The sequence below is a fragment of the Oenanthe melanoleuca genome, chromosome Z (assembly GCF_029582105.1).
Source record: "Oenanthe melanoleuca isolate GR-GAL-2019-014 chromosome Z, OMel1.0, whole genome shotgun sequence".
NCBI classification, from domain to species: domain Eukaryota; kingdom Metazoa; phylum Chordata; class Aves; order Passeriformes; family Muscicapidae; genus Oenanthe; species Oenanthe melanoleuca.
The window spans coordinates 38,855,902-38,883,372 of NC_079362.1; the positions used below are offsets into that span (position 1 = coordinate 38,855,902).

Here is a 27,471-nt window from a genome sequence, read left to right on the forward strand (position 1 = left end):
GATCACTAAATGAAGTGGTATTGCTGCATTGTGGAAGAAGACCCAGATACTGCTGGGTGCAGCCATTCTATCTATACATACTGTGCAGTCTCTCAGGACAATTTACATTCCTTGCACCTAACTCACGGTAATTTGAAAGGCACAAAACTGACCCTGCAGTGAGCTACTGGAGAGGCTCAGTCACTTTTCTATTTATGCAGCTGAATCTCTCTAAAAAGTAAAACAATAGCTGATTTAATTGCGGCATTAAATTACTCTTTACCTTTTAAAACAGACTATTTGTTGTGTAGTATGAACACTTATGTAGGTGAACTAGAACAATCACAAAACTATTAAGCTTTTCCATAAGCTGTTGTAGAGCACCAGTTCTGTATCACTTTATGCCAGTATAGTACCATAACATTCTTCGGGTTACATGAAATTTATACCAGTTCAGGTTTTCATTAGAGAAAATATACAGAGTAGCATTTGTTTTAAACTAGCGTAGATTCATTCCAAGTGTACACTTAGCTTTTAGTTATATGGAGTAATGCATTCTAGCTTCATTCTAGCTCATAAAACATGGAACCACTGAAGTTAAATACAGCATGGGACTAAGAGAAAAGGCCTTCACTCAAAGCATATAGTACTTCACCATCACAGATGACAGACATACATGTTTTACTCAGGTCCTCCATTTTAAACTCTGAACTAAAAAAAATGAATGCAAAACAGCCAAAAAAATATTTTAAAAGACTAGATCTGCTAACATTAATTCAGTGGCTTCATTCCCAGAACACTAATTGTATGCATGGCACATTTGTAAAAATTTTACTAATTTCAGCTATGTCTGAACCCTTCAATCCTTCGATCTTTCACCCCACTTGACAAACTGCAGACTACTGTGGACTTGGGCATCACATGCCTGTGACGAGCTTGCTTAAGGACTGAACCCTCTGAACAGCACATCACTACAGACCTACACTGCTTAGATACATTGCCCATTATTAAAATGCCTAATTGACTAATAAAAGGAAAAATACGGTTTGGACTAGAAAACTGCTTTTACTCTTCACAGAAGCATGCAGCAGTCTCTACTTTGCACACCTATGTGCAGAAACCTGGTATGTACAAAAATGAAGAGTTAAGATAGAGCTTCTAACTAAAAAAACCCCAGAATTTTTTGAATCTTGAATTGATTATGGTTTTAATTACCCTCTTCTTTTTCTTCTTTTCATAAAGGTCATTTTTTGGAAACAAATTAAGTATCTACTGACATTTAAGCAGGAGTGATCCAAGTGGCCCATTAAAATACAACCAAATCAATCCATGACAGATGAGCGCCTGCTAACTTCCTATGAAAACTTATCATCAATAATGTGTATTGATGATTGACAATGCAGTATTTGTAGCTTTGTAATGTCCTGTAGATACATGCACAGAAGAAAACTTCAGTTTTGTGATAGTTTGCAGCCAGAAGATATGAAAGAGCACACTTCAATTTTTCTTAGTGTCTCACCTGGAGTCATGCAATTTATCAACCTGATCACTTCAGAGTATATAAATTGGCAACACAGGGATTAAAAAACATATTTATAAGCTTCCAGCTCCTGCCTTTTAGCATTAGTCGCAGTGAGGAACTTCAACATACTCAACGCTGGCAGAGCATCCTCTGAAGAATTACTATGGCTTGTTCAAAGCAAAAGGGATCAAGCAAGGAGATCATGGCAGGCTGGCTCTTGTATAGCTTCAGTCAGCAAGGAGAAATGCAGACAATGCCCACACCCTCATGCATCTAAGGACCTGGCCTTCTACTCAATGATTAATGTTCAAACCATCTGAGCTGTGGGATGTCTCCTCACACTCTTGAGAAAAGGCTGCTGCACCCTTAGCATACCTTTGCAGAAAGAACAAACAGGCTGTAAGTGAAGCTCTTCCCACACACAGGCAATGTGAACCTCAACAGGCAGGGAGTCAGGACAGCTGGTGAGGACATCAGGTGGGGAGGAAGGAAGCCTTTTGTGGATATCAAGCACATTTGCTGTAGACCAACCCACCTTTTCAAAATGAAATGCACATTCTTTCCTGTCACAGATCTTAATGTGTTTTGTCTTCTGCAAGCCTAGCTTACTTTGCTGAGATATTGAGGGCACAGAAAGATGATTCTTGAAGAGGACCAAGCAAGGACTTAACAGGAATTAATCAGACTTTCCCAACAAGGTTAAAAAAACAAGCATGGCCAAATTTCTTTTTAAAATCACCTCTTTCAAACTAAAAAAATAAGTTGCAATGAAACAAATTAAAAGTGTATGGTTACACGTCCTAAAACATAAGTTATAATGAAACCAATTAAAAGTGTACAGTTACGTTTTTTAAAACACAGCTCTTCTTTTTGGTTTTGAGAGAAGGGGAGAAAGCCAAATTATATGAACGCACACTACATCCTGTGCCTTTTTTAAAAACGTAAGTAAGATCTCAGAGAAAGCTCCCCCTAGTCTGAGAGGCCATCAAAACTTGGTAAGAGCTTTTTGTCAATCCCATTTCACTACTATAAATACATTTCTTTAAGAAAGGTACATTTCTTGTACCATATGCTCTTCCAGTATTTGGGTTTCACACACACATTTCACCTTCTCAGACAATAACTTATATTTTTTCACTATAAACTGACACCAAGCCAAAACCTTTCTCATAACTATTCAAGGGCATGTAGGCACAAAAAAAATACTATCCTCCTAAGCAGGCTGGGTGTGGTATTTGAGTGCTGTACATTCCTTCAGTTAACTGAACATTTTATCTCTCTTTTCAACAGTTCAGTAAACAAATGGCTTGGCAAAAAAGATATTGAGATATTTGAAACAGGTATTGCTGGCTTATAACTTTTATTTCAAATATGCCATTAATACATATGCTGATTGAATCATATAGAATTTCTGATGCCGTAAGAAAGCATCTTCCTTTGAAAAGAAGAGGAAGAAAAATCAGAAAGTAGGGTACAACCAAAAACCTAAGAACTTAACAGCAAGCCAAAATGAAGATCTGTATGTACAGATTTAGTCCATAAAATTGAAACCAGTATACTTAGGATACTTTTTACCTTTTATTTTACTACAATTACAGATTTTCCCCTCAAATCTTAGGGCAGTCTGCTTTTCAGTTGAAAGAGATGCAAATTTTGAGAGCAACAGAAAAGAACACAATAGAGAAGGTTGATTTCAACTAAGTGCAATTGGCACAGCTGACCATCATTTCACAACAATACAAATGCAAATAATATATTTGCATATGGCAATAATGAGAGCCCCATGTGCTGCAGCTCTCCAGAGCCAGCCCGATTCTCTCATAAGCCATCCCACGATAGGCAGGGATTGTGAACACAAAATATTCTCTGTGCTAAAATGCCAGCCAGTCTGGCCCAGGCTCCAAAATGCAGGAATGTCCGCCAGCCTATTGTGCAAAAGGTGTTTCATTAATACTTCTACTGTAAATGGTCAAGGAGGAATGTACTCCATGATTCACAGAATCCTTTTGCCTGCGTAGCAAAGGCCATCTCCCATAAATATTGGTTTGTTAATCCATTTCGTACAAGCAGTATAGGAACTTGGAATAAAGTCTCCATACTATTCACACCCTACTTCCAAACCAGAGAAAAAAACCAAAACACTACTATTAAAAAGAAATTGAAAAGTTCCACTGGCCACAACTGGAGGCAAAACTAAAGCTTTACAGAAAGGATGCGTCAACCACAGTGCAGGAGTGGTGGATGTGCTGTTCCCTGGAGGGGAATTCATTTATTCACATTACTCCTTAAAGGCTAGCTCATTCCTTCCACGAGCTACCACACTGGTGTGAGCAGATTAAACAGGACTCTTATTCACAGTCACGAGGCTCCTCACTGCTCTCTGATGTCAGCACAGAAGGTCAGCTGCATAAATAACAGGCAGTCGAAGCTGCACTGTTATGACCAGACATCCTGTTTGCTGTGAATTCTATTTTTAGTATTTTTATGATGTTAATAATGGGAACTCCCAGTTTAACGAGTGACCTTTTTGTTTATCCTGCACTTAATCAAAACTCACTTTATCAGAGATTCAAATATGTACAGATTCCATTTTTTACTGTCAGCTTTAGGCTGTCTCTTCCCTCCACACTCTGTGTTCCTGCCTTTCAGGAGTTCTTAAGAATTTTCAGGAACAAAGACAGAGGTTTTTGTAGACTTAAAAAGACACCCTATTACCTAATCTTAAAGCAGTGTAGTCAAAAACATTTTAATATTTTACTTCTGCATGGGAGCCAAGACATTAGAAAAAAACACAAAAGGCAAAACATTTTATGTAGAAATTTTCTTGAGCTAGCCAAGAGGCTGTGAAGACTGGGAACTGCTGTACACCTTCAACACAAGCATGGTGTTCCATCTGGGACAAAGGGAAAATAGCTATATGAGGTTTCATTCATATTCGAGCTAAAATGAATCCATCACATTCTTAATGTAATATAAATTTTAGCATTTTCTACACACCCAAAAATGCTCAAATTCCTTCACCTCATTAAAACAGGGATAGTCACAAAGAATCAAGTCTCTCCATTATCTTCCACAAGAACAACATTATCTTCCACAAGAACAGATGCAAATAGTACAAAAACAAAAACAAAAACAAGACAAGCGTATCTGTAGTAGTATGGAGTTGCTCCATAAAAAAGTGTATTTGCTTCCCATCAACTAAATTAAAAATCACAAAACAAGCAGACATTAACCTTACATCATCTCCCCTTTTTCCACAGGCAAACTGGAAACACTTGATCATAACAGAGGTTCATATCAGGTAAAACACGGGTACTCAATACAGTAATATATCTGTAAATATTCCCTGGTTAGAAATGGATTTTTGTTCTCATTATAGCCTTTTTTTGCAAAGGGAGTAAGGATGTGCAAAGCTGCTGAAACTCAAGTCTTCCCTGAAAAATAAAGGGGAAAATGATAAGGAACCCATGTGGAAATGCAGACAGATGGGATATGATGCAAGACAGGAAAGGAAAATAAAAGGATTGCATTTGCCATGTGGAGAGCCTTCATGATTACGTCTCTATCTTTCGTTTCCCTCTAAGCACCTAGTGTTGCCAATCCTGATATAAGCAATTAATTAATCCAGCAGGAACCATGAAGAATAGTCAAGTGTAGATGGATAATTGCCAGAATTTTTAACACTATTTTCTCTAATCACAGTACAATCTGAACTTGTCAAAGACACAGTTACTTTCAAAGCATAGCACAATCTTTAATTGGGAAAGAAAAGTGGCACTTGAGGGGTCATTTCAATGTTTAATAGATTTCTGTCTGGACTGGCATGGAACAAGGTTTGTGCCATTATTCTCATTCAAGATAGGACCCAAAATACTAGCAAAATTATCAGCCTACCATAAAGAATAGCAGCAATATAGATATATAACTGAACAGAAAAAACCAAAACCAAACCCCAAAACATTGTCTGGTTGAAATACATAGAATAGTTGACTGAACTTTCAGGTGTTTAGAAAAAAAAAGGAGAGGCCATTTTTTGAGTTTAAATCCTCAAACAAGGGTAACTTGCACAAATAAATTTGAGGGAAGGGTATTTTTTATTTTAAACATATGAAGGCTATCTTTTGATCTATGTCCATTCAAGTCATATAAGAGCCCTTTGTGCCCTGGATATATTTTTTGACCAATGATTTGCATCCCTGTTGCCTGTTTTGCTAGTCACATGCTTCATAAAAACTCCACAAATAATTCTTGTCTTGTAACCATGCCTAATTTAATATGAAAGTCAGAATTTCAGCTCAAACCCTCAGGGAAACTCAGCTGGATTTACTGTAAATCTTTGCTAGTGCTTTGGAAAGAGTCCGCATAGCAAAACACCCACCCAATCCACTCTTAACTAAGCCAAGATGGCAATAAATTCAATAAACTGGAAAAAGAAAAGGCACTTGCACTACAAGCTAGCTTCCAGATCAGGCAGGACATATTCAACTGGACATTTCCTTCATGTATCTTTTTAATTCCCATCCCGCAACTCCTAACACTGTAATCAAATACAGTATAAGTAGACAAATTCTCCTAACTTGTAACTTAAAGCAACTTCACTTCTGTGTCCTGTTCTGGAGTGTTTTACAAGCCACTAGTGGGGCTATTTGTAAAACTCCCACAGAAACAGAACCCAGAAGTGGAAAATGCAGGTGCTTGCTCGCGAGGTTGAACAAAAACCGAAAACCTTGAGCTTTAAGTTTCCTTCTACAATTACACAATCACAGATGACTATGACCTAGATTGGACCCACAAGGACCAAATCCAACCCCTGGCCATGCACAGCACCATCCTCAAGCGTGACACCATGTGCCTGAGAGCATTGTCTGAATGCTTCCTGAACTCTGTCAGGCTGGGGCTGTGACCACTGCCCTGGGGAGCCTGTTCCAGTGCCCAAACACTCTCTGGGGGAAGAACCTCTCTGTAACACCCAGCCTAAACCTCCCCTGACACAACTTCAGGCCATTCCCTCAGTTCCTGTCATCACAGGAAAGAGATCAGTGCCTGTCCCTGCTCTTCCCCTCTCAGTGAAGTTGTACCTGCAGTGAGGTCTGTCCTCAGTCTCCTCCAGGCTGAACAGACCAAATCACCTCAGCTGCTCCTTGTGTAGCAAAACCCCCAGCACTGGAGGTGAGGCTGCCCCAGCTCAGAGCAGAGCAGGACAATCCCCTCCCTTGCCCAGCTGTGATGCTGTCCCTGATGTCCCCAGGACAGGGCTGTCCCTCCTGGCCAACCGATCCTTTCCTTTCTTCTTCTGCTATGTCTGCCTAGATCTCCTCAGACAGTATGTGAGTAGCAATGAACATTGTGAAATCTCAAGGATATGATTTGCATTGATAATAATTGGTCACTTCACATATTGTGACTCAGAAATTAATTACAATTTTAAATATAATTAGAATCACAATAATAAAGGTGATGGTATATTGATCCAACTTTTCTCATTTTCCTGTTTTTCCTCTGTATAATTATTACTGAGCTATTCTGCATCTGTAAATGAGTAATCCAGAGTTCATGTTTCAGCATCCACAATCAGATTTTTATAAATTTTAAAACATACTCACAATGTTCTGGCCAAGTAAAACTCATTAGTCTTCAAAAGTAACTTTTCCATAGCAGATTTGTTGAGTCACAAGCAATTTTTATTCTGTCACGAAAAGACATTTTTATAACACTTTATGCATTTGGCTTTTTCTAAATTCTGATGGTAATAGAAACATTCAGATCAAGATGACTCAAGGTAATCTGAAAAGCCCTTGCTTTTCAGTGACGAAAAGAATATAGTCAAACACTGAGCACCGTATGATTTGGACATATCAAGTTGTACTGCACCAGAGATAAAGGTATGATAGTGAAAAGCTTATGTGTAGCCCAAAGGACACAATTCCCATACTTGAAACTATCAGTCTTCATCTGACACCAGCGATGACAAACAAAAACTCCATGAAGTCTCACATTTACCAAACTCAGTATGTTTTACAAATACTAACTTAGTGTCACAAAAAACACTTAAACAAGAATATTTTTAGCTTACAAAGATGCAGAACTTGCTTACCCTCTCTACATAGCACAGCTCAGTTGTGTGGTAGAAGAAAGCATAGTAATATTCTGAAATTCTGCAGCCTATGCATGGTTAAGGCAACATCTCTGTACAAGTTTCACAGATTTTAATGCGGTAAATGGAATGAGGAGCAATGGTAGGTGCTAGAAAAACACATTAATGCACTCAATTTCCTTTTATTTTAGAAAGAAGGATACATCAACTAAAACAGCAGCAGCTCCATGATGAAGGTGTAAAGATGTGCTGGGAGCAATACCTCACTTCTCAGATGAATGTGTAAATGGAAAATAAGCAGGATATAGGCTAAGAAGGAAACCAGAATTACTGATTCCCAACTGTTCAGCTATTTTTCTGTCATAGCAAATATGATGTCATAAAGACAACACAATTACAGAGCAAGGAAGTGATCTTTTACACACAATTTTACACATGGAAACTAGACAGCAATAAAACAAAACAGTTCGTGATTTAGGCACACTATAAGAAGAATCATGGATACATTTGGTAGCTCTTTCTCCTATAACCAACCAGTTAACATATAAAAATCCAGTATAGGCTGAAGTTTCTGAGAACTTCATTTAAAAAAAACCACATGCACACAAAAAAATACAAACAAAAAAAACCCAAAAAACCCCCCAAAACCCCCAAAATACAGGCACCAAAATGAAACAAAAAATTTTAAACACATGGTACTACTGAAGAATAAACAGCACTGCTTTCAGGCCTAGCCAAGGGATTACCGTTATGTAGGGAAATCAAGGCTGACTTTTAAAAATCTAAAAATAATTCTAAGAATGCTTCCCATCCTAATGCTCTGGACAAGAGAAAACAAATGAAGAGACTTAGCGTCTACATGCCATCTAGGTCATTGTTATTACACAACCTTCCTTTTTTAAAACACTTCAAACAAATTCCTATACGGGATATTCACAGACTTTAACTGATTAAAAACAAGTGCAAGATATGAAATACCCTCTGCGAGTATAAAATGGGCTGTATTCAGAAAATGCCCCTGTCTTCCTGATGAAGCAAAAGAGAATCTGATAGTCTGAACAGGTACTTTCTATTAAATTAAATATATTAAATATATATATTAAATATATTAAATATAACTCATTAAATATCTGCTCACATGCCACTTTATACCAGAAGGCTGGATAGATACACAAGACATTCACTCTACACTTAACTCTGCATTTCTGTCTCATGTAAGTTGTGAAGCAACACACATCACTAGAATAAATACACCTCTGTAGCAAAGGGTTATGTATGCTATTTTCTTTATCATAGGTTCCAACTCTGTACAAGTTAACAAGTTAACAAAGTTAACAAAAGTTAACAAAAGTTAACAAAAGTTAACAAAAGTTAACTAAAGAGGAACAGATTTGCCATCATACCTCTTTCTATGTTGTGAAGACACAACACACAGGCACATTTCTGACTTCTGGCTGTTATCATGCCCTGCAATACCTTATCACACTATGCCAGAAAGTTTTACAATCAAAATTTTTTGCACTGAAAAAACCCATGATTTAGCAAGCTTTTATTAATCATTTTATTCTCCCTTTGCATTAAAAATTAGATGCTGCATACACATATTCAAACAGTCAAAGACAAAAAGGTAAACAGTTGTCCTTTAAATTATTATTATTTAAAATAGATTCAAAGCCAACACCTATGTTGATACTTATAATCGAAGATCACTTTAGTTGAAATTCATTACAGGAAAGTATGTTCTATTACAATACAAATATTGGTAGGATGAATCCTCCCATGCTCAAGATCATGTTTTCAATTACACTGCTATATGCACTGGGCCTTCCACAATACTGGGGAAGTAAAGTCACAGCCCTAGATTCTCTGATCTGTGCTGTGTTCTGTTCTGATCTATGCTGCAGGTTAAAATATCACCTGCTTGTATGCATTTTGATGCAGAGAGGACTAACTGCTTCATGGAAGAATGTGTGGCCAATTCTTATGTATAATATAGACAGGCCTCAAGTTAAGGTTTGTGTTGGGCCACAAGTCTTGACTTCATTTCCTTGCCATACCCAGTTTTCTTAGGTAACTGCAGACAAGATATCTATCCTCTCCATCCTTTGGATTATGATCTGTAAAATCAAGATAAACATTCTTATTTCAGTTTTGAAAGGAAAGACAATTTTAAGAGATGTTACATGTTTTTGAGGTATTTCACACAATGATAATGAGATCCTTAAACAAAAACTACTTTGCATTTGCTTAGTAGACAGTTTGTAAACACTGAGTTGCAAAAAGCTGTATCTTTACATTACTAAGTAGTATCTTTCAAAGTATCTTGAATTTCTCAGCTTCTTTAATGCAGCTCTGAGTTGCTGTAAAATTAGGAGCAATATATATAGTACAGACAAGCATTTTGTTGTCAGGTACATCTCCTCTCCTGTATTGATAAATGAGTATAGCAGTTTTTCAAATAAGAACAAATATTTAATTCCTTGAAAAATATTATAGATACTACAAAATATGAGTGAGTATTAAAACAAAAGTATCATATATTAATTATATTGACCATGAAGAGATTAAAAATGCATCTTCCTATCACACAGTCCCATCTATAAAACCAAGTAAGTTGAAATCACTCTCCCTGGTTTCCCAAGCCCTTCATGCAATCACTTGTTCTAAATACAAACACATGTGTTGCTTGTGTTCCACAAGAGACAAAATTCAATTTTTTTTACTTCCTTCTGGAAGCATTTAAAAACCTAGCAGGTTTACTCATGGTAACATTTGCTGTCAAAAAACAGGCCATATGTATCAAGCCACAACGAAGGTAAATTTGGGTGATAAACTAAGAATTCCATCTTGTATGAACCGGCATACACTCAGAAGAGAACCTACTTTTGCTTTAACAAGCAGTCTCTCTTTAACAAACAAAAGAGGAGAGAGGAAATTGCAGGATGTAGAAGGAAACTGAGCTTTCAAAAAATTGATTCTACAGTTATTGCTCCTCAAACATTATCTGCCCTCTTCCAAAGGTGTCATCTATGCTGTAATATCTAGATACACAGATAGATATATTTTAAAATATTGGCAAATATTGCTCAGTAGAAATTAGGGCAATTAGGAGAAATCAAAAATCTCCTCTTTGATGCTGAAGTGATCACTTGGAAAGTAGATCTTGAGGCTGAATGACTAAGAATGACTAAGGCCTGGTTCAGCAAAGCATTTTAATATATTAATAGCTTCACTATATTTGTCAGAAGTACAGCCAAAACACAGAGAAATCGAGTTGAACAAAAACCAAGACAACTATATTTACTGCATAACTGGCACTACATGTGTCATTTTTTCTTTGAAATAAACATGATTTTGAGCATGGAAACATTTAATACTCTCTTGCTGTATTTAATTTTCTTTTGAAATATGGATGAGAGAATATGAGACCCTTATCCCTGTTCCATGCTAAGTCCCAAGACCCCTTTTTTCTCATGAAGAAGGAAACCATGGTGTCCAGCACATTTAGAGCATGCAGCCTGAAGAGTATGTAGAATATAGTTCTTAAATCCAAAACAGTACATTTTTTAAGAAGCAAAGTAATGAAATCCAATTTCAACAAGGAACTTGTGTCTCATGACCAAACCATTTCATAGACTCAAAGTGGCAAAAAAAATGGTTCCTGTGGTTGGAAGAGTCATATCATCTTGCTCCTTACACATCTTATAGGATTACCAAAAATGATGGAGCTCACCCACCTGCACTGCTTTTTTGTGGGCTTTCCCCACAGCATCTCTTAAAGGAACATGGCTGATGTAGAGCTCCAACAACTTTAATTGAAAATGTGCAATTGATGCCTAAATTTAAGGCAGAAATGGGGAAAATATAACCAGAGCAATGTAATTGCCTAAGCTTCCTTTTCATCAGCAGTTTTTCCAGATAAAAACTAAAGTTTTTCTTGAAAAATCATTATGAGCTCCAGCACAGGAGGACAAAAAAGATCTTGTAGTTAATGAAGCAAATTGTCATTGACAGTAATTTTTAAATCAAAACTATGGCAATTTAAGTGTGTGTATATATATATATATACACGCACACATGGTAATGTTAAGAAGTGGTCTATTTTCAAACGTTGGTATAGGTTTCACAAAACCTGCATGTGAAGCATCTGGTGAGATGAGTTAGACCATTGTCATCAGTGACTTGGTTTGTGCCCAAAAAGTAACACAAGAAAAGCATGAAAAGTAACACACGAAAATACATGCAGCACAGACCAAATGAGTACAGTATAGTTTACACACCTTTACGAATTTAATCTCTCAATTTAGTTAAAGCAACAAAGAAAGCATTTGCTTTCAAGTGTGAGCTAGCTTCCTGCTCTAAAAGAGCTTCTTAAGGGACTCTAGGGGGAAGAGACAATGGCAGTATTTTAAGTTGTACCCATGATTACTTTTAGTACTGTAGCCATGAAAAAACAAATTGAGAACTACCAAAACCTCTTTAACAGCTTTTGCAAAAGGCCTAGCCCTTACCTCCTGTGCTCATACATTTCTTTAAAAAACAATGTCTGCACTGACAGACTACTAACCATGTGCTTTTACTATATAGCATGTGAACATAAGCCAAACTGAAAATAGACATACAATGAGGACAATAGCTAAGACCAGTCATCAAAAAATAGTTGAGCCTATTTCTGACAATGTGTAATAAATATGAGACTGAAATGAAACACATGTAAAACTGAAATAAAGCACACATTTGAGCCTGCAGACCAATAAGCCTCCTTAGGAGTCATTACAGTCAGTCACATCAAGAAGAACCTGGGGACATTTAAATCAAGTAGATTATTCAGCTGGCATGCACAAGTGTATATTCTCAGCTAATAAAAAATCCATAGGAAAAATCTGTAGGAGAAAACTTATGGAGTGTTTGAATGCAGTGCACCACTTTTTTCCAAATGTGGTATGCTGCTCCAGATGCAAAAGCCCTGAAAAGGACAGGCTTCTTTCTGCTCCCAGCACTCACGACATCACCACTCAGTACTCACTGTGTAAACACCGGTGGGGGCATATACTTGAGAAGTATTAAAACAATCAAATGCTTTTTGGGTTTCTTTTTCTATTTTGGAAAGAATAAAACTGTTCTCACGTTTTCCATTTCCTGTTTTATTAAAGACAAAACTTCTTTTTATTACACTAAGGTATGAATGATCATGTTTCAACCACCAAAAACAGGGCTTTATAAGTAGAAACAACAGCAAAAAGCTAGCAGCAGAAATCAATCCCAGCAATATAGTTCTAGATAGCATCATATGATAACATACACAAACATCACCTTCTTAAAATGTCTCCAATGAGACTGATAGCAAACAGTGCTCCATCATAAATGTGTAACTAATTCTTCCTACAGATCAAAGCAATAAATCCCACTATTAAAACAGCCTTTTTCGGCCTTTCTGGACAAACCTTGTGTTCTATAACAAAGTGGTCCTAATCCACCATTGCACAGGATGGTCGCTTGTTTGGGCAACTATAATTAACAGTGATGTAAATAACTGCAAACCTTAAACTATTTCAGCACATAGCCATGCTGGCCTGAGATCTCCTAATTTAGATATGGTCCCCTGAGTCAGAAAGGGAGCAGAAACGTTAGCATATGCATGGTGATAAGTTGCTTTATTGATCAAAAAATGTGGCCTAATGAGGACATTCACTCTTTGACAACTTAATATCGATCTGGGAGGCTCCACATGAAATGCAATACAAGAATTCCTTGCTAAAAGAGATGGGTGCTATTAAAAAGAAAACTATGATCCTGGCACACCGCTACTGGAAATAAGATACAGCTGATACTGTGTCAGAACTGGACTATTAAAAAAAATTACTAAATAAAAAATTTCAGTTGTTTGATTTTGTTGGTTTTTCACACACAGACACAGTATTTTATTGCTCCATTAAATGCTTCTTAGGTGAACTGTGAAGCAGCACTATCCTAAAAAACAAGAGTTGTAGAGAACAGCACAATTAAAAAGTTTGCAAACAATTCACAAATACAAATATTCTTTTAGGGATGGAGAAATAAATACTAAAATTGCTTAGTTCCAATGAAATTATATTCTTATGTACTCATTAAAAAAGCTTTTAAATGACAGCATCTATTTCCCACACAGCTCAACAACATTTTCTGCAAATCAGATCTTGTACATGAGCTGGAAAAATTTTCCATTCATTTCTGAATTAGAAAGGAATTGGATATTTTCTGTAATCAGTGAAGGACAGTTTACAAGGTTCCTAGAAAGTTCTGTGAGATTAACAGAATTTGGTACAGCAAATAACACCATTGAAGCACCTCTGAATAACAATTTAGGACTTTTAACCTATGTGAAAGATAGGTGAAACATGTTTTCACCATGTTTCTTTTAGCGGTTAAGCAATGCACAAACTCAATAGATTATTTCAGATTTGATCCTTGCTTTGACCCTTAGTTGGGTAGATTCAAAGAAAAATACTCATTTCAACAACAAAAAATACATGCCAATTAAAGATTTAATTTTTATGCCTTATATGCTAATAGTCGTTAACTAAATTAGCAGAAGCATACCATCCTGAGAAAATTTTCTAGTTAACTAAGAGCTCTTTTATACCACACAGTAGTTTTTATCAGAATTTTTAATGAGAATTCAAAATATTTTCTACTTGCAGTATAACAAGACAATTTTAGATAATTACAAGATTTTTTTCTTGTGTTTCACTTACACTGGTGAATTCATTATTAAAGGGCTAAGACAGCATTTATCGTTAGTCATATATATCACGACTGGTTTGGGTTTTTTATTAGAAACTTAAAAGCTGCATCAAAAAAGTAATTTTTGATCAGGTTATTAACAGAGCTTAAATACTGACAATTGTAAATCTCTGGAGTGACACACAGGATCAAAAGCAACAACCAAGAGGAAAAAAACTGAAGTCAGATTGCTAATAAAACTAACAGACAAACTTTAAACACAAGAAAACAGTATTTCTGAGAAAGTAGCAAAAATTATTCTGGAAAAGTTGCATCACTCTCCCAAGTTTCAGTATACAATCAAACTAAATTTGAAACAGTCAAATGGAATTTTTTTCATATGCAGGAAACACGCTCCTTATCTAGTGTGAATATATATGCATGCTTATTTCAATGTGTTTCCTAAATCCTGTGCATCCTTGTTATTTCATCTGATGACACTTTTTATACCACTGGTATATTTGCAAATCAGCTTTTATGTTTTGACACTGAACATCATGTAGAAGTGGATTAGTCTTCTAAAGAAAAGATGTTTCTCCCCAGTAGATAGAGATTGCACACCCCAACTCCAGTAGTCTGACTAGAAGATAATTTTCTTTAGCCTAACACAGATAGAATAATGGAATCTTTTTTTTTCAAGCAGATATAGTCAACTATTAAAACAAACAACATCATCATCATCATAATAACAACACCACCTAACAGTTCTATCATACTCTTCATTATAAAACAACGCTTATATTAACCAAGTAATTCTTATCAACTCTGTAACACCATTTTCAAATTTCACACACAAAGAGCATTCTGTATTGATACACATACTGACTGCTAAATGTGCTGACCAGATAAATGACAATATGAAGAGACAGCATAATATTAAATGAGGAGTAAAAAATGTAGAAGAATAGAAAGGAGGACAAAAGTAGAAATGCAAAGGGTGAACGTGTTTAAATTTGTGTATGTGTACACATATTGTAAGAAGAGTAGTTACAGAACTATAAGCAGAAAACATGGTGAGCAAAAGGTAATTTTTTACAATTTTTCAACTTGTTTTTCCACTTTTTTCAAATAGATAGAGAGACTGAAAGCAAATAGAATGGAGCGAATAGTACCAAAGGTGACCAAATGAGTTAAAAGAAGATGGGGAGAGACACAACGTGTGAAAAACAAGTAGGAAAAAAAAAATTGGCATAAAAGGTGTTAAGAAAATACAAGGTGTTTCAGAGATAGAATGGCATAAAGATGAGAAATTTTAAAAGCTTAAAAACAAACAAAAATACCTAAATAAATAAGAAGAGCATTGAGAACCCTCAGCCATTTGGCTAAAAGTCTTTCTTACCCATTGATTCTGTTCCACTGCTGTAATCTACCATGTGGATCCATACTGGAAAGCAGCACCACACCTTTCTACACAAGCTTCCCCGCTGGTTCCTCTTGAGCACAGCTAATGCTATAGTCACCTAGTTTTACCCAGCACACAGTATCCTCAAATGTTTAAATACATATAAGCATATGTAAAGTCAGCTCCTACAAACGGAACTGTTTAGAAGGCAACTTTTCTCAAGAAGCAATTCCTTGGCAGTTGTCAGCAATCTTTCCTTCACCATTGTGTTTCACTTATTTCATACAGTTATCTTTCTGTCCTAGATTTTGTACTTGGACACAGATGCTTTGATTTGGCGGTCACTCAGTATAACAAAGTCATCCACCTTGTATTAGAAACAGGACTTCCTATCACAAAGAAGAAAAATAATTGAGGAAAGTTGGACAGCACAGGCACAGGAAAGCTTAGAGGAAAATCTGACAGCACGGGCAGATGGAAGTTTAGAAGCTACATATAAAAAAATTAGTGCTTGTTTTGAAAGTTTAGAAGCTGCATTTAATAAGCTGGTGCTTGTTTTGACAGGACAAGCAAGATCAAAGAAAAGCTCGGTTTTCAAGGTGTAGCAAAATACATCAGTATCCTTATTTTAATCACAGCTGTAATACGAGCTGCTAACAACTCTCTGACTTCTGTTTATTATTGCTTGCCTTCTCACCTACACCTTCACACTCTACACCTTTATTTCTATTTCTCTGCTGTCTTCAAGGTTGCCTTACTTTTCCATTACATGATTTTCTCTTTCTTGTTCATTTGTTTATCTCTGAAGATACTTTAACTTCTGTATAACGCCATTTTTCTAAGCAGACTAAAAATCACGGAACAGAGGTTAGCATCACCTACACTGAGTAGGAATTGAACTGTTAATTGAACTGTTAACTGGCTGGAAACCAGTGCAACTCTGAAATCAAATAATAAAGCTCTGCTAGCACCAGGGAGGTCCCTTACTCTTTTTCTCCTCTATTCTCTTATCTGTAACTGTATTGAAAGAAGTCACCATTGCAATGGCCAAACTTCAAGGAAGAATAAAGAATTCAAATCTCAGCGAACAGTCAGTGATTTCCTATCAAGTATAAGATTGCTGTTACGCCTCTTCCTTCCCCTATAGGTAAGTACCTTGCAAATGCAGTGCTGTGAATCTGCATTGGATCTCCATGAATTATTAATATTTATAGATATTAGAAGACAATGGTTATGCTTGCCTTTCATTTTAATTCATATCTCTACTCACAGACCTCACTCTAGAATTACTGTTTGAAAAAACAGTGAGTATATATTATGTTTACACATTAGGTTTTGCATTTCTACCACTGCAAGATACAGGAATTCTCTCTCACAAACCGTGAAACACTTGGAGAACAATATCCTCAACAGAAAAGGAGTTTTATCAGTACAAAGGGATTTTGCACTAATGAACCTTTCTCCTATAAAAAGAGATTAGGATTGGTATAACAGCATAAGGCACTTTTAAACCTACTCTTCAGCGTAACAGAGGATCTACTTTGCACCATTTAAAAATTGCTTCAAAATGCACGCAGCCTGGTTTGTACTAGGGTTATTTTTTTCAATGCATTTTGCTCACAAATTCCCAAGGCAATACAATTTTTATCTTAAAAGAATCTGCTTCATCTTAGCATAAAATGATTGTGAATACAAATGCTACACATACACATAAACACACAATCACATACAGAAATAGAAACAGAAATGGAATTACCTGGTGAAAGAGTTCATGCTATCTCTATTTAGATCACACCATTCTAAAGGACAACAACACAGAATATCTTTCCTAAATTACATATTTGAGTTACAAAATAAAAGTAGTGAATTAAAGGATGCTATTTCGAAGTTTTTAGCTAACCATGGAGCTGGTAAATCATCCACTCACAACAATGCACTTTTTGGACATTTGTCATACACTTGCAATGCCCATACTAAGGCAACATATCCCAGGAGCTGGCAGTCATGCTATCAGGAAGAATTTGGCTACAGAAACAGCAATGATTCATTATGCGTTTTAGAAGCACCGTCGAAAAAACAAATCAACACACTACTATTTTAATCCTTTAAAGGCAAAAAGAGCTTTAAAATACAATAATAAATTTGCTTTCAAAACCAAAACAAGTAAAAAAAAAATCCCAGTTCTAATAATGCATTTGGAAGAGTATCTTTATTCACCTTTTTTTTCCCTCAAGGGACAGAAAACATCTATTTAGTATGAGTTAACTACTTACCTCCCTACATCGCAATTTAAATGGTCAACTCAATCTCATAGGATAGGTCGTTCACAACAGATTCATCAAAATTTGGTGGTTTAAAAACAGTTTAAATTTGTTTGTATTCAGGTTTTAAAATCCTCTGTAGTGATTTTAAAAATAATCATCACATTTTCATTAATTGAAATCTATAAAAATAGATGATTTTCAAACTCATCCTCTGAATGAAGAGCCAATAACACAGTCCAAATATTTTGTTTCAACATGCACATGACATCTATTACTGTCCCAATATCTACCATGAAAATTGTCTCTCACTTCCTAGTATCTGAAAATAGTGCTTCGGGTCCTGTCAAAAGCTTTCAAGGGCTGTATTTCTCTGATGAAAGCACCCTTCTCTTTCTTCCTGAGAATGTCCCAGTTAAATACAAATACATGAAAACTCCGTCTCCTGAACACAGACATCTAAAAAGGTTATTAATTTCTTGCCATTGTAACTAACTAGTGACTCGGAAACTTCATCTGTAACACCCATCTACTATCATCCTGTTGAAGACACTAAGTAACATCTCTACCAAGCTTAAGAAAAAAGCTTACTTTCTTAAGCATGATCAGAAAGCATTTTATATCTTCTGCCCATAGTGCCATTACACAAACCGACATCATGTTTGCTTACCTGCTGGAAAACAACTTCATCCTGCTTCATTTTCTTTTTGCTGCTTTTTCTGATTCTCCGGTTTGTCTGAATCCATTTTGTGACCTGGAGTTCAAAATCATGATGCTCTTTTAGGTAGAAGATGCAACCTGACTGTAGTTACTCAGCATTAGCAGAAAGCTATAAAGATACTCAAGGCAACTTTTTTCATTGCTTCACTGGAAAGAAAAAAACATTTTTCCTGTAAAGTGATGTGTTCTGAGGTAATCTGGTTATTACTTGTACATGATCAAAGTGCGAGGCGATGTTCTTCATCTTAGAGCTTTTGGTTTAAGCGTTTTGCATAAAGAACATTTTGATGTCAGACCAGCTTGCCAAATGGGAAGTCATCATTGCAATGTGAAAAACTCCTGGGGAAAACCTCTGTGCTTTATCCCTTACACCTTCTATTTCAAGTAAGAGATTTCCAGCCACCCACTCGAACATTGTTCCAGACTACCAACGCCAAATTTGGATGGCGTGGTTGTTATTATTTAATAAAGTAGTAACACTTGGTGGTTTGCTTTGGTTTTGTTTTTTTTTCCCCCATACTAATATTTTTATTCTTAATACGAAAGCAATTATTTTTTAAAGCAAAAGCGTGGCAGGGTAGGGATGGCGTTATCAGGTAGAAAACTCCAGGAGCAGATGTGCAAGGGGAAGAAGCGGGTGCAGCCGAACAGCTGTGAAAGGTTTCCTCCTCACCTCGGCGCTCACTTGCTGGACGAGCTGACACTCCTTCCACGTCTCTCCCTCCTCCAGCAGAGGCTACACGGGGGAGAAAGCGCACGGTAAGGCGGGGCTGCCTGCGGAGGGTCCGCGCTGCGCTGCGCTGCCCGGGGCCCCTTGCCGGCAGGCGCGGGGGAAGCCAGCGCCGAGCCCCCGCGGCCGCGCCCGCCCCTTCCCCGCTCCGTCCCGCTCCATGCCGCCGCTCCCGAGCTCGGCAGCGGCGCACCGCAGCCCTCGCTAGGAAATGAAACACCTCCGCAGGGTCCCCCGCCCCCGCGCCCCGGCCCCCGGAGCCCCGCGGAGAGGAGGAGCCTGCCTTAAAGACGTCAGGGCCCGCCGGCTCCCGGGCGGCCCTGCCGGGGCACCGCGCCGGAGACACGCCGGCCTGGCCCGGTTCGATCGCGCTCGGCTCGGCTCGGCTCGGCTCGGCTCGGCTCGGCTCGGCTCGGCTCGGCCCCACTAGGCTCGGCCAGGATCGGCGCGGCCCGGCCCGGCCCGGCCCGCAGGTGCGGAGCCCGGCCCGGCCCGGACTGGCGATGCTGCTGCCAACCCGCGCTCCCTCCGACACAGCATCGCGTCGGGACGGCCATTCATAACCACCGCATCCATGCTCATCACGGTTTGCAGCCCCATTAATAGAGATACGCTCTCTCTCCGAGACCCTTACTGTGGAAGCCGCTTTCCTATGAACCTTCCTATGAACATGCTCTGTCGCAAGTCTCTACGGAGGAATGGTCTAGTGGGGATAGTTCAAGAAAGCATCACCACTAACAGCTTAAACACTGGCCTTGGTACTTGCTCCAACTACAAAACTACCTTGGAGGGTCTGAAATGCATCTTAAAAGCAAGATCCAAAGCAGCTTACTGCATCGCACAGCAAGCCCTTTATCGAGGCCTCAGCTAAAGGCTTTCTTTATTCAACAAGATGCTGCAAGCAGGTTATTAAATTTAGGCAAGGGACTTCATAAGGTATTTTTGCACTCTCAGGAGAGAGTATTCAAACTCCAGCATGTTGGGACATACATTATGTAAACCATGCAAAATCCAAATATTATTAATTTCTAAGTTAGGATTTTATCAAGCGCTTTTGTGTCTATATTTAAAAACAAGAGGCATTAAAAGATAGAGTGTGTCATACTTGCTATAGTTAAAATGATGTTACTAAAGTATTGTCAGTTCTTCAAAAATTATTCATACTCTGTAGAAAATTATTTGTATTCATATGTTATATATTGCTGTATTCCCTTAAAGCTTCAAAAGGAAAACTGGGCTTTAGCAAAAGAATAGGGCACATTAAAGCATGGATGTAAACAAACCCTCAATATATAGAATTAGATGTACTTTGTAAGCAGATTTAAATAAAGTTAGATCCAAGAAGTGTGTATTAAATCTTGAGAGTATCCCTTTATCACTTGAAAAAAAAATTATCCTAGCCTTTTTGTTTTACTGCCACAACATCCTTCTTTCAAGATCAAAAGCTTTAGATCAAAGCCAAGATCAAACTCAATGCTTTAAATAGAAGCAACTTCACTATGAAGCATTAAACAAAGAAGAAGTTTTTAACAGAGATGTCACAATAGAAAATCTTACTGCAGTTTATTTCATACTTGCAACAGGTCTACTTGAAACTAGTATAAACAACGTATTTTTATTTTGTAAAGCCACAATATATTTTTCTACTAAATGGTAATTCTGAAAGTACCTACAGATAGACTCTTGAATTGAGTGTATTTAAATGAAGAAAGAAGAACAGAACATAGTTCAAAGAGAATGAACAAAAAATTATGTTAACAGCAAATACAAATTAATGCAACTATTCAAACAGTATTTCCTTGGGTCAGTTAACAGATTAGACTGTGCATTCCTACAGAAGTAGTTATGGGAAACACTGGACCATAGAAACAATGAAACGTATTTGTACTTTAAGTCCTTTAAAGAATTGCACTTCATTTCCTGTCAAATGTTCAAAAAACACTAGGGGAAAAAGGGTTACAAGAGACATTTATTTTCAGACCTGCAGATTCTGAGGCTGATTTGGGATGAAAATCCATAAACACACAAACATACTGTGTGTTCAAACTCAGAGGAAGCTCCTGTTTTCTTGTTAGTAGCTGCACAGCAGTGAGAGAAATTCAAGAGGAATTGTTACTGACTTTTTATGGTAATGTACCTTGTGAAACCAGCACCTGGGGTTCCCTGGTGCTGACTGCTGTGCACATCTTAACTTGAACATTCACTGCTCTTAAGATGATAGCACTGCAGTGTAAGGTAAGAGCCAATTTGCCATACAGATAGCCTGCAGAACACAAAAAGCAGTGGCAGAAACAGGGTGGGCCTAACAAGCGGTGGTCACAGCACACGGGCAATGTCTCTTATCAGTTAATTCTTATCTCTGTTTATTGATGTGACAATAAGATTTAGCTCATAACCAGAGCAGGAACGTCTGCTGGGAGTGGGAGAGAGCAGGGAAGAGAGAGAGAGAGAAGGAACAGGAAAAGAAAGGGCAGCTATGAAAGAGGAGGGAACAAGACAAAGAAAGGGAGGGGAGGAAAGATGTTTTAAGAACATTTTGTCTCCTACTGTATTGCTCCATACTTTAAAAGCTTACTTACACCAGATAAAAGGATGATGTCACACCCAATTAAAAATTGGAATGACTGCGTTGCCCTCCATCAACAATCCTATTTGCTGCCCACATGACACTGGCTGTCATACTTGAAACCCTTCACAATAGCAAATTAGAAATTAGTCTGTCCTGCATGTCCTTCTTTACTTGGGAGGACTATCTTTCAGAGACTGCTAATGGATCTGTCCTATACAACAGTTACAATGGCAAAAAAGCACTTATACGTGTCAAAACATGTTAGAATCCCTCATTCTTGCAGCAGCAGGAGGATTAAATAGAACTGAATTTTGAAAAACTGGGGTAGGAGGTAGCAATTTCTATTAATTGGGTGAATACAAATCAAATATCCTGGACCTATGCAATGATTACACCAGCTCTTACTCAAGTCAGACCAGATACCATGCATACAGTGAACGTGCAGAATCATACACAGCCTGGAAAACAAAGAATATTTTTTGCAGCAAACACTCTTTCATTTTACATTGAAGCAGAAACTGTTGGCTTTCCAACAGTGCTCAGATACTGGAAGGCAAAAAGAAAAAATAGGAATAAAAGTCTTTACTCTAAATGAACTTCGGAAGAGCTCCTGCAAAGTAGAGGAAATTGACAACTAATGCAGTCAAGTCATTTTCCAACCTCTCATTTCTAGAATCTCAATTACTGAATTTTACAGCACATACACCTTGACATTTATATATTTAGATCTACATGGACACTAGCAACTATACAGAGAAGTCATTTTCTCTAACAAGATACAGCTAATTTCACCAGTATACAAATTGCAGTTTTGTACCTTTCTTCACATTCCCATTGAAAAGAAAAAAAAATACGGGATTCTCCCTGCCAGTTTCATTCTACCATACTGGAATGACACAGACTGCTTGCTCAGGCTTATGCCATCATCACTGTGACATCAGAAAAGGATAATTTAAAGGGGAATAAAAAGAATAATTTACAGGGGAGGAAGAATAGTAGTTTAAATTAGAAAATTATCTTCCTTGTTAACTAAGAATACAGTGTGCCCTCAAAATAATCTGTGTGACCTGAAAATTGTTGCAGCAGGAAAAATGTGGCTTTTAATCTTTTGTAAAAAGGTTCAGAAAATGAAAATACCGAAAAGTATTTTGTCACATAGCTCACTAGATGATTAAGTGTGGCTTGAAACATTTAACTGGGAAACAATTGCAAGGATTTTAGAACACTACTGCTACCGGGACTTTGCAGAGGGACTAAGAAGGCAGTGGGCTACATCTGAAAACAACAAGATGGCTGGTGCATCTGCACTGCAAGAAACAGTATATCAGCACCACATAAAAATTACTGAAAAAGAAATCCAGCCAGGATGTGCTCCTGTTAGGACAGCAAGTTCTCCAACTGCTTTTGTGCAGTCTTCATGCCTACAGGTTTATGCACTAAAATGAAAAATCAGGTTTTTCTGACATTATCAATTTTTTAGGAAAGATGCTAATTTATATTGATACCGTAAATCTAAATGTTGTAATTCCTCTGAGAGTTGCTGTGCTGGTATAAACACACTCTTTTCCAATCAGAATGCTGTGTCTGGCATTTCTCCAGAGAAATTCTGTTCAAGTCAAACTTGCTCCTCCTGAAACTCTCTCTACCCCCAAGAGACAAAAACCTGTTGAAACAATAACTTTGAGGATGTACTTTCAGTACACTGCAACATGAATTTCATATATTGTGGCAGGAATATTTTTTTCAAAGTGGTTATGCAAATATTTCCTTCATATCCACATTGGCAGCTCTGCTTTGTGAAGAAAGCTCCTAGGTGCTCCTAGGTGAGTCACTGTAACCACATATTTATTTTGCATGATCAGATTCATAATCTGATAAAGAAAATATCTCTGAGCACATGATCACAGGTTCTCTAACTAATCTTATTACTTATTACTATATAATCTTAATTAACATGTAAGAGAAATAATTAATGTATCATATTAGAATATATAATCTAGAATATGATAATATTTTCAGGATATGCTGAAGTGGTCTTTTTTTTTTAAATGCCCCTTCTGATTTCATCAGGTGCTCTCACTACAATGCACATCTCAAGCAAGTTAGAGAGGAAATGTGCCATGCCTTACTAGTATGGGAACAGAGTGTTGGCAGCAAGTACCTCCCAGCTCAAGAGAGAGAGTACATACTATGAGGTAACCTGAGGTTTTATCCACATCACCACAGAGAGGACATGAGGACATGGGATGGAAAACCCACCCTGCACTAACAGGGTATGTGAGCTGAAAGAAAGAACAGGTACCACAGGATATTCTTGAAAGATAAATGCCACTCCAGTTACCAATAGGGAAATCCTCCCTCAGACAGAATAGAAGGGCTAGTGTTAGTTCTGATCCTCTTGAAGGGACCCCAGTTTGTATTTACAAGAAGTGAGCAGTGAGTGCCATGAGCAGAACTAGAGGGGCCCTGACTCCAGCCAGGAGGAGGAAAGGGGAAATCAGGTCTGTTAGACTGTGTGGATCCATGCCCTGGCACATCAGACATGCAAGGGTATAAGGCTTTAGTAGACAGCAGAGCACAACGTCCCCTGCTGCAATCAAGATATATAGGGGCAGAACTAATCTCTATTTATGGGGTGACAAGGCAATCCCAACAGCTGACTGCAGTGGAAGCTGGAGTGAGCCTGGCTGGGATGAATGGCAAAGACACCCCGCTGTGACTGCCCAGAAGCCACATGGATCCTTGGCATAGATTACCTCAGGAAAGGGTATTTAAGGACCCAAAAGCCTGGCCTCTGAGAGCACCCTTCTGCTGTGGGGCTGCTGAGGGTCAAAGTACTGATGAGGTACTTCGGTACTGTGGTACTGACTGCTACCACATCACTGCACCATTATCAAAACTGCACCAGCTGGGACTCCGTGGTCCCCACCCATGAGATGGTTTGTGGGCTGGAGACCAGGGAGTGGTCAGCAAGACTCTCTTGCCCTTTAACAGCCCTACATGGCCAGTGTGCAATAGAATGTGTAATTCTCCAATGAAGAATGGAAACTGACAGTGGCCTGAATGCAGCCACACCACCTCTGAGCGCTGCTGTGCTGGATGTGCTGGAACTTCAGTACGGACTGGAGCCCAAGCCAGCAAAGTGGTGCCACCATTGACACTGCTAATGTGCTTTTCTCCATTCCTTTAGCAGCAGAGGTTTAGCCAGGCCACAGTTTGCTTCCAGCTGGAGGGGTGTGCACTTGGAACTGACTGCCCCAGGAGTGGAAACACAGCCCCACTATTTGCCATGGATTGACCCAGACTGCACTGGAAAAGGGTGAGGCTCCAGAACACTTGCAGTGCAGTGATGGCATCACAGTACAGGGCAACAGAGCAGAGTTTTTGAGAAAGGGGAGAAGATAATCCAAATCCTCCTGAATGCTAGTTTTCCCATAAAGCAAAGTCAGGTCAAGGGATCTGCCCAGAAAATTCCATATTTTGGCGTAAAATGGCAAGATGGACATCATTAGAGTCCAATGGATATGGTTAGCAAAGCAGCAGCTATGTCTCTCTCCTGGGTAACCCAAAATGTTACTGTATTCCATACCTCTCTGTGCCCAAAAATCATTACTGTTCCTATAAGATCCTGTGGCTGGCAAACAGAGTGGTAGGGTAGAGGATGGAGCTGTCCCAGACCTTTAAAGAAAAGGCACTCAGACAGAGTCTCTCTCTTGCCACTCTCTGGCCACTTGGCTTGCTTCTTGGCTTTTTCTCGCCTCTACTTGCAATAGTGAGAGGCTGCATTTCGCAATCAAAAATTCACTTCTGCAAGGGCTGCCTGCAGGCCCAGAGGAGCAGAGCAGGGCTCGGTGCAGCCACTCCAGCCCACCAGCAGTGCCTGCTGAGGCAAAAGGTCTGAGTGCGAGGCACTCCGGCCAGCTGCACTGCCTCTTTGTTTTTAGTAAACTATTATTTTTTCACTGGTAACAACTACTTGTGTTCATCTCTCCTTATTGGTGGAAAGGGATTGATTAAAACTAACTCATTTTAGAGTGTCCCCATTAAACTGTCTTAAACCACGACAGTCGTCACTGACCAGCAAAAAGGAAATACACGCATTCCTAGGCCTGAGGGCTTTTGGAAGATGTGTATTCCTGACTACAGTCAGATTGTAAACCCTCTCTCTATCATGTGACACAAGAAAAATTATTTCAAGCGGGGTCCTGAACAACAACAAGGTTTTGAACCCCAGTCACCCAAGGATCTTGGAATTAATCACTAACTGTCCTGAGGACAAAAATTTCAGACCATCATCAGAGGAGGAGGAAAAGGTGACGTGCTGAGGGACTCCCACTACACAGCCAGCTCCCTGAAAATGGAAAGCAATACCTTTTCTTCACTGACAGCTCCTGCCATATTGTAGGGATACATCGAAAATCAAAAGCAGCTGCATGGAGCCCTGTGCAGAGAGTCACAGAAGCAATTGAGTGACAAGGTGGATCAACTCATGTTGCAGAGCTGAAAGCTGCCCAGCTGGCTTTTTATCACTGAATGAGAGAAATGGCCAGCACTCTACCTCTGTCGTGACTTGTGGATAATGGCAAATGCTCTGTGGAGGTGGCTGGAATGATGGAAAAAGACCAGTTGGGAGAGCAGAGACAAACCCACCTGAGCTGCTGAACTGTGGCAAGATGCCACTCCCTGGGTAGAGAAGTTGGATATAAGAGTGCATCATGAAATGCAAATGTGCCCAAGAGCTGAAGATCATTGCAAGAATGGATGGGTGGATCAAGCTGCCAGGATTAAAATGTCCCAGGGGGGTCTGGACTGGCAACATAAGGGTGGATTATTTCTCACTTGGTGGGCCCAGGACACCTCCAGTCATCAGGGAAGAGATGCAACACCCAGATGGGCTTGTGATTGAGGGATGGGCTTACCCATGGATTCTGTATCCCCGATTGTCTATAACTGTGGAACATGAGCTGGGATCAACCAGGACAAGCAAAGCCTTTGTGGTGTGGTGGATGATGGTCAAAGTAGAAATAAGGGGAGGCCTGGCTGGTGGGTTACCTCACACTCCTGCAGCCCTGCCTAGGCAAGAGCTACCTGCTCTTGGAAACAACCACTGGATGGCTGGAGAAGTATCCTGTGCCTCACACCACTGCCTGAACACCATCCTGGGCCTTGGAGAGCAAGTCCTGTGGTGACCTGGCAGCCCTGAGAGAGCTGAGGCAGAAAACAAGAGTCATTTCCAAAACAACCTCCTGGACTACCAGTCCAGGGAACACAGCATTAAGTGGCTGTATCATATTCCCTATCACTCACTCACCAGCCTCTGGGAAGATTGAACAGGACATTGGACTGTTAAAAACCACATTGGAAGCAATGGGTGGTGGGACATTCAAACACTGGGCTCTACATTTAGCTAGGGCTGCCTGGTTTAGTTAACACCCCAGGCTCTACCAGTAGAGCTGTTCCTGCCCAGTCAAAACCCCCTGTACTGTAGAAGG

At 38.8% G+C, this 27,471-nt stretch overlaps 1 protein-coding gene across 5 annotated transcripts in view; it reads right to left on the reverse strand.

The window, feature by feature from the left end:
* Positions 1–27,471, reverse strand: part of AOPEP (aminopeptidase O (putative)) — a 190,006-nt gene that overhangs the window by 58,314 nt on the left and 104,221 nt on the right. For 4 of the 5 annotated variants that reach the window (XM_056514251.1, XM_056514250.1, XM_056514249.1 and 1 more), the window contains exons 12-13: positions 19,354–19,416; positions 18,631–18,714 (exon numbers count right to left, since the gene is read on the reverse strand). In XM_056514251.1, the coding sequence (XP_056370226.1) occupies positions 18,631–18,714; positions 19,354–19,416 (147 nt within the window). Of the gene's footprint in view, positions 1–8,210; positions 9,713–18,630; positions 18,715–19,353; positions 19,417–27,471 lie in introns of those variants that run through there. The other variant, XM_056514252.1, reaches the window with a different exon arrangement.